The sequence below is a fragment of the Stegastes partitus genome, unplaced genomic scaffold (assembly GCF_000690725.1).
Source record: "Stegastes partitus isolate 25-593 unplaced genomic scaffold, Stegastes_partitus-1.0.2 Scaffold2504, whole genome shotgun sequence".
Taxonomy (NCBI): domain Eukaryota; kingdom Metazoa; phylum Chordata; class Actinopteri; family Pomacentridae; genus Stegastes; species Stegastes partitus.
In genome coordinates, this window is record NW_007580235.1 from 42,096 (window position 1) to 48,926 (window position 6,831).

The 6,831-nt window shown below is 40.5% G+C and overlaps 1 protein-coding gene across 1 annotated transcript in view; it reads left to right on the forward strand.

The window, feature by feature from the left end:
* The window catches only part of LOC103375217 (E3 ubiquitin-protein ligase RNF31), a 27,198-nt gene extending 21,041 nt beyond the window's left edge, over positions 1 to 6,157 (forward strand). Inside the window, exons 16-24 of the mRNA XM_008305432.1 lie at positions 312 to 410; positions 913 to 1,002; positions 1,118 to 1,232; positions 1,874 to 1,986; positions 2,840 to 2,953; positions 3,366 to 3,414; positions 3,627 to 3,723; positions 5,074 to 5,239; positions 5,619 to 6,157. Of these exons, the coding sequence (XP_008303654.1) occupies positions 312 to 410; positions 913 to 1,002; positions 1,118 to 1,232; positions 1,874 to 1,986; positions 2,840 to 2,953; positions 3,366 to 3,414; positions 3,627 to 3,723; positions 5,074 to 5,239; positions 5,619 to 5,666 (891 nt within the window). The 3' untranslated portion in view covers positions 5,667 to 6,157. The remainder of the gene's footprint in view (positions 1 to 311; positions 411 to 912; positions 1,003 to 1,117; positions 1,233 to 1,873; positions 1,987 to 2,839; positions 2,954 to 3,365; positions 3,415 to 3,626; positions 3,724 to 5,073; positions 5,240 to 5,618) is intronic.
* The last annotated feature ends 674 nt before the right edge of the window (positions 6,158 to 6,831 follow it).

Here is a 6,831-nt window from a genome sequence, read left to right on the forward strand (position 1 = left end):
ATCAATACTTGCTTTTATTTGATTTTTTTTTTAAGTTTCCAGCAGAGGGTGTCGCTTTAAATTAGTTTCTTCCACAAAAAAAACAACTTTTAGATGATTTCAAAGCTCTGTTTCCTCCCGTTTGTTTGTTAGAACCAGTGATGAACCGTTTTTAGATGTTTTATTTTATTTTGTTAAAACCTGTTTTCATGTCGGTGCTCGAGGAGAGTTTAATTCCAGACAGAAACTAAATCCATCGCAGCAGGCTGACGGCTCTAACATTCAGGATAACGTTCCATGTTTTCTCTTCACGTTGTGTTTCCGTCGTCCAGCTGCGGGACTGTCTGGTGGCCGAGGTCTACGAGTTGTTCCACAAGAAGCTGACCGAGCACGCTCTGATGAAGGACCCCAAGTTCCTGTGGTGCTGCCACGTGAGTTCTTCTTGGTCGGATCTAACAATCAGATGTCCTGCTCCACCTACAACTTACGTGCTTTTAATTCCTGCGTCCTCGTTTGGTTTATTTTAAGCTCAGTTTTTGGTGCACGAGTTCAAATTCAGACGTGGACCTTAGATTAGTCCATTAAGCTAATAAATGTGTAGCGTAGCAGGTTGTTACCTTCATGTTTTTGTAGCATTAATCTTAATTAAAATAAAGAATGTGCTGCATAAATAACGGTGATTTGACTTAAATTCATTTAGAATTTGTTTATATTTATTTTAAACCAAAGCAAAACAGGTCGAAGCAGCATTTTTCTACTGTTTTACAAACCGTTTATTGTCTTTTTGTGAACTTATTCTGTAAAATCTGCTGCTTTTCTTTTTAAAAATCCCTTTTCTGTCGCCTTTTACTGTGAAAAGAAACAAACAAAAGCACCTTGTGAACCCGAAGCACGAGAAAAAGTATCTAAACTCCTTTTCTCCACTTTAATCAGTGCACCTCCGGGTTTATCAACGACGGAGACCAGCTGAAGGTCACCTGCCCGTCCTGCCGCAAGAGTTTCTGCGCCCAGTGCAAGAAGCCCGTGAGTGTAATCCTTGTTTTTCCGATGGTGGTTATCTCAGAAATGAGGGAGGACGCTCGGCCTTGAAGCCCTGGCAGCGCTTCAGTCGGGTCACGAGCTCGCTCTGTGTTCTCAGTGGGAGCCCCAGCACCAGGACGTCACCTGCGAGCAGTTCCAGCAGTGGAAGAGGGACAACGACCCGGAGTACCAGAGGCAGGGCCTGGCCGGATACCTGAGAGACAACGGCATCAGTGAGCCGCCACTAAAACACTCAGCCTCTCTGTTTGTGCATCGGTTCGCCCGCCGCACTGTTTATATATCCATCACTGTTGTTTCTCAGTTGACTCACTTCCTGTTTTCTCTTCGGTTTCAAAAGCTCTCTTTTTGGAATTTTAGCTTAAAATAAAAACCGTATCGGGTTAAATATTCTTACACAACTTCATCATTTCCACTTTATCTTCTTCTCCGCTGCAGTAATCCAGCAGCTGTTGGAGTTACAAACCTGTGCAGTTTAGTTTCTGTTGGTTATAGTTTTATTTCTTAATTAAAATATGCTTAACTGAGGTGAAATATTAACAACACTTTATAATTTAATGTAGTCCAGCAAACCACCGCCACCGAGTTATCACCTTTACAACAACAACCTAAAATTTACAAGCTTCACATTGGTCACATCTCTGACGACACACTATACGCTTTGTTCAAAGCAGTAGAGAGAAGATAAAACGGAGCTTTTCAAAGCTGTAAAACTTTACGTAAACATGGAGGAGGAAGTGCAGAGCTTCACTGTTGACTCAAGCTTCTCCCAGCTTGACTCCAGTTTACAGCTTGTCAGTGTTTACTGACCCCAGCAGCACTTTGTGTGTTCACCAGCTTGTTGTTCCTCTTGCAGCGTGTCCTCAGTGCAAGTTCCAGTACGCTCTGACCAAAGGCGGCTGCATGCACTTCAGCTGCTCCCAGTGCAGATACCAGTTCTGCAGCGGCTGCAACAACCCATACCACAAGGTGAGCGCTTCTAGTTAACCCGCTCTACAAACATCTGCACATACAGTCCTGGAAAACACAACGTACTTGAGTTCAGGGACATTTCTGACCTTCTAGAATCTGGAAAATACACTAATTCTGAAATATTTAACAGTAAAACAAACCTTTCGATTGTCTGAAGGTGCTCGTAACAATTAAACTGAATAAAGCCTGCAGCTGTTGCAGCTAAAGATGATTTTAATCATCAAATAATCCGCTGATGATTCATGCAGTTCATCATTTTGGCCATGAAACGTCAACTTTACATGTTATTCACTTTACTTAATAATAACTAAAATGGCTTCTTGACTGTTAAAATAATTAATGATTATTTTCCTGTTGATCAATCGATAATAATAATTTAAAAAACAAAAACAATCACAGGTTAATGACTTTATAGGTCTGATTTTGTTTGATTAGTGGCCCAAAAACACCAAATATATTCAATTTACTATAATAAAATGACACAAAGTCGCAGGTTTGAGAGGTTTACAATTAATTTAATATCATTGAGATCATTAAAACTCTCGCAAATCTACTGGTTCTGTTTAACCAACTGTCCAGAACCCAAACATACTCGTTTTACTATCATGTAACACAAAGAAATCTGCTTTTTCTAAAGTTTAAGAACTTAAATCGATCATTTTTTGTGCTTAAAACATGTCTGAATTATCAGAATAGTTTCCAGCTTAACTCATTACGTTCTTGATCTGACAGTGTGACTCATTATTAGAGTCGTACAAGAATCTAGTTGATTCTGGAAAGGATGCAGCCTGAAGTTATGTTATTTTGCCGTCCCTAAAACTTCGCCTTCCTCCTGTTTTGTGTCTTGCAGACGGTGTGTAAGACGCCTCAGTGCAACTACAACGGCCTCCACGCTCACCACCCTCGAGACTGTCTCTTCTACCTCCGAGACTGGGAGCCCAACAGGCTGCAGGCGCTGCTGCAGGTAAAACAACCACGTTTATCTGCTCACATCTTGATTGTGCAGCTAAAGAATAAATTTAATGCCAGAGTTCAGGTCAGCTGGAGGAAGTTAATCACACTCTGTGGATATTACTCAGAGCTGAACAGTCGAGGATGTCGTCTTGTGATTAAAATCTGTCATCAGATTTTTTTTTACAGAAACTCAATGAAACCAGTGTTTAAACTGTGAACACAACTTTATTTGTGCTCGATGTTTCTGCTCAGGGTCACCAGGAAGTTGGGGAAAAAAAACCTTTTCACCCTTTTAACTGTCAACAAAAAATGTTTTGTTTCCAGTTTTTCTTCCACTTACTGAAGATAAACAGTCTCTTTGTGTTTAAATACATTTACCGGCGGATAAAGTGCTAAATGATTTTCCTGATCTGTCCCCTCAGAGGTGCGGCGTGGACTTCAACACAGATCCCTCCAATGGAGCTCAGACAGGTAGAGGAAGTTTTGTTTATTGTGGTAAAGAAACAGAAAATCGAACATGGAAATATTCACCTTTTGTTGTCCTGAGATTTTCCAGTAAACCTGAAATTCAGACAGAAGTTGGACAATATTTACTAAAACTGAATGATGCTGCGTGACAGACGTGGAGACGTGTTTCTGAAGCGTGTCATTGTTTTAATCGTTGTTGTGTCTTGTTAATCCAGATGCTTGTGGTGTGATGGAGCAGAAAGACGAGGGAGGCCAGCCGGAGGATTCACCGTGTGGCATCCAGACACAGCCGGGACAAGCTGGACTCTGCGAGTGAGTAATCAGACAAACTGCACGAGTCATCGTTTCATCTGCTGCTGCTGCTGCTTTGACAGCACTTTTAAAAATACAGCCAAACTTTAGGGCCTTTTGCAGAGAACTCGGAGCTTTTTTATAGAGAGCTACTTTGAGCTACACACAAGGTTTTTCATTTCCATGAGGGACGAGTGTCAAAACTGTAATCAGTCTTCATGAATCTTACTTTAAACCTGCAGATACGGATCTTTTTTTGCCTTTAGGGCAGCAGAAACATCTGGGCAGGTTGCCAAAACAACTCACCAGCAGTCATTTGGAGTCACACTTGTGTTTAAGAGCTCTGGTTTTTGCTCTTTGTTTGATCTCCTGAGGGAAATATTTGACTCTTTAGCTGCTAAAATATGAGCTGAAACTCAATTTAAAGCTGCAGATTTCGCTGCTATTTTGTCACCTTGTTGTTTATCGCAAACAGAACCTCAGTTTGTTCCCAGCTGAAATCAAATGTTTACTAAGAATCCAAGTTCCATGTTCATTCTTGACTCATCAGGTCATCTGTGGTCTGTTTTTAATCATCCAGCTGCAAGTTTAGACAAAGTTAGTTGTTGGGAGACGAGCACAAGTCTGTTTAGGAAGATTTGATTGAATACAGATTTTTTTTAAAGCTAAACATGTTGCACTGATCTTCTCTGTCTGTCCGTTGTTACGGATTACAAAGTGGTTCAGAGCTCAGTCTGCGGTCAAACAAAGCATCGAGTTGTAGAAAGAAATCTGTCGTTCAAGACAAATTACGCTGAAGCTTTGAGAACAAATAAACTTTAAATTTAAAGCTGCTAAAATCAGCTTTTTTTTTTTGTTGTTTTTCACAGAATCCTGTTGAAGCAAACTCTTTATTTTTAGCAGATTTTTAAACGAGACACGTAGAATAAAGTGATGTTGATAAAATATCGTGATTTTAATCCTCGGATTTGGACCAAACGCTGCATCACAGATCAAAAGTGTTCAGAATCGTTCTGTTTTTACGGTTTCTGGTTCTGACAAACGGTTCACTTTTGGTCATTTATTTAAAATGAAACATGTAGAACGATGCAGGAAACTGATGAAATATCATGATTATGAATTAAAAGTTGGACAATTTTTGAAAATCTGACATTCCATAAGAAACCCAAAGACCATCGGAAAGTTGAAAATCCAGTTCTAGTGTCCGACTCTGATAAACGCTGTAGTTTTGGCTGTTTTTTAAAGACAACGTGCTTTTCTTTGGGCTTCAGGCGGTTAAAGTTCTTTGCATTAATTCGTCCCGTTACTTTGCTAAAGCGACCTTCTGACAGTCAGCTCTGTGTGTGTGTGTGTTTGTGTTTGTGGCTGCAGGAAGCACTACAGAGAATACCTGGTGAGCCTGATCAACGCTCACACTCTGGACCCGGCGCTGCTCTACGACGGCCCCGAGCTGGTCCGGGCCTGCGAGCGATACCGGGTGGACACGCCCAGAGGAGAGAACGAGGAGGACAACGTTTACCAGGCTAGACTGCTCAAGGTGGGGCTGACGTACACTAAATACCTCATTACGACACCACATAGCAACGACAGAACACACTGTTCTGGTGAATGCTGTACGATAGCACATACACTATGACATACTGCAGCACCACAACACATGAATGTAGAACGTAGCTATATGGAACCACAACATACCAACAAGAAAATGAAGTTCTTATTCACTGTCTGGAAGATGTTTCCAAGATTTTAGGATGCATAGTTTACACACTACATGATGACAGAACATCCTAAACGAGTGTGTTTATGTTTGTACTGATGTATACGTACCTACATGTGTGAATGGGTTCCTAAATGAGTGAACATGATCGTGTCTTTTGTGTTTTTCTATTATGTGACTTTTTTTTTTCCCCTCACAGAAACTGATGGAGGTTCCTCTTGGAGAAAAGGTTCCTCGAAACAAATGAAGACTCCATGAACATCAGAAATCATCCTGAATCTGTCTGCAGAAGTCCACCTGAAGAAACCAGAGCGTTTTGATTTTGAAATCAGCTGCATTGTCCGGTTGTCCTCAACCAGCTGTTTAAATCGCCTGTGGAGGAATCCCGGATCCTTAATTTAGTGCCAAACAAACAGGAGAAAAAGTGCATTTGTGTACTGATTTGTGCTTAGGAACAGAAAAGTGTTGGTCTGTTTTTTTCACTAGAAACTACTGGAGCGGGTCTTTGTGATTTTCTACAGGTTGTGCCTTCATGTCACAGCGATGCAAACGTTTAAAGAAACTAATTAGTGTTTTCTGGGTTAGGGTCTTACTGGAATCTGACATTTTGATGATTTATGTTTTGCACTTGAATAAGAAAAATGTACGTTTAGAAGTGTTTCAGAGAAATGTAGCCATATTGGGCAAATATATGTGAAAAAGCAAATGACAATTAAATTTCTTATTCACTATCAGGAACATTTGTCTGAGATTTTATGGTGCTTTGACACAAGTTTTTTTGCGTCATTTTGGACGACACACTATAGTATGAATGTCACGACATTCTGAGACGTGACCTTTTTTGCCAAAAACGACATGCTATAGTATGACTTTTTTTTTTAGGCCAACACACAAAATGTGTCATTTTTCATTAAATACTTTCCTAAGGTGTTTTCTACCACCTGCATTACACTATTTGCACTATATACTACATAGTGATGGCTACAGGGTGGCGCAGTTGGTAGCACAGCTGACTCACAGCAAGAAGATTGCTGGATTGAGTCCCGGTGGGGGCACCGGAATCTTTCTGCGTGGAGTTTGCAGGTTCTCTCTGTCTTCCTCCCACAAGATCCAAAAACATATTTCCATAGGTGTTTTCTACCACCTGCATTACACTATTTGCACTACCTACTACATCCTGACCCAATTTCATGACATTCTGAGACGTGACCTTTTTTGCCAAAAAAATGACTTTTTTTTTTTAGGCCAAAACACAAATTGTGTCATTTTTCAGGAAATACTTTCCAAAGGTGTTTTTTACCTCATGCATTACACTATTTGCACTACATACTACATCCTGACACGTTTTCACGACATTCTGAGACGTGACCTTTTTTGCGAAAAACGACATGCTATAGTCTTCCGATCTACGT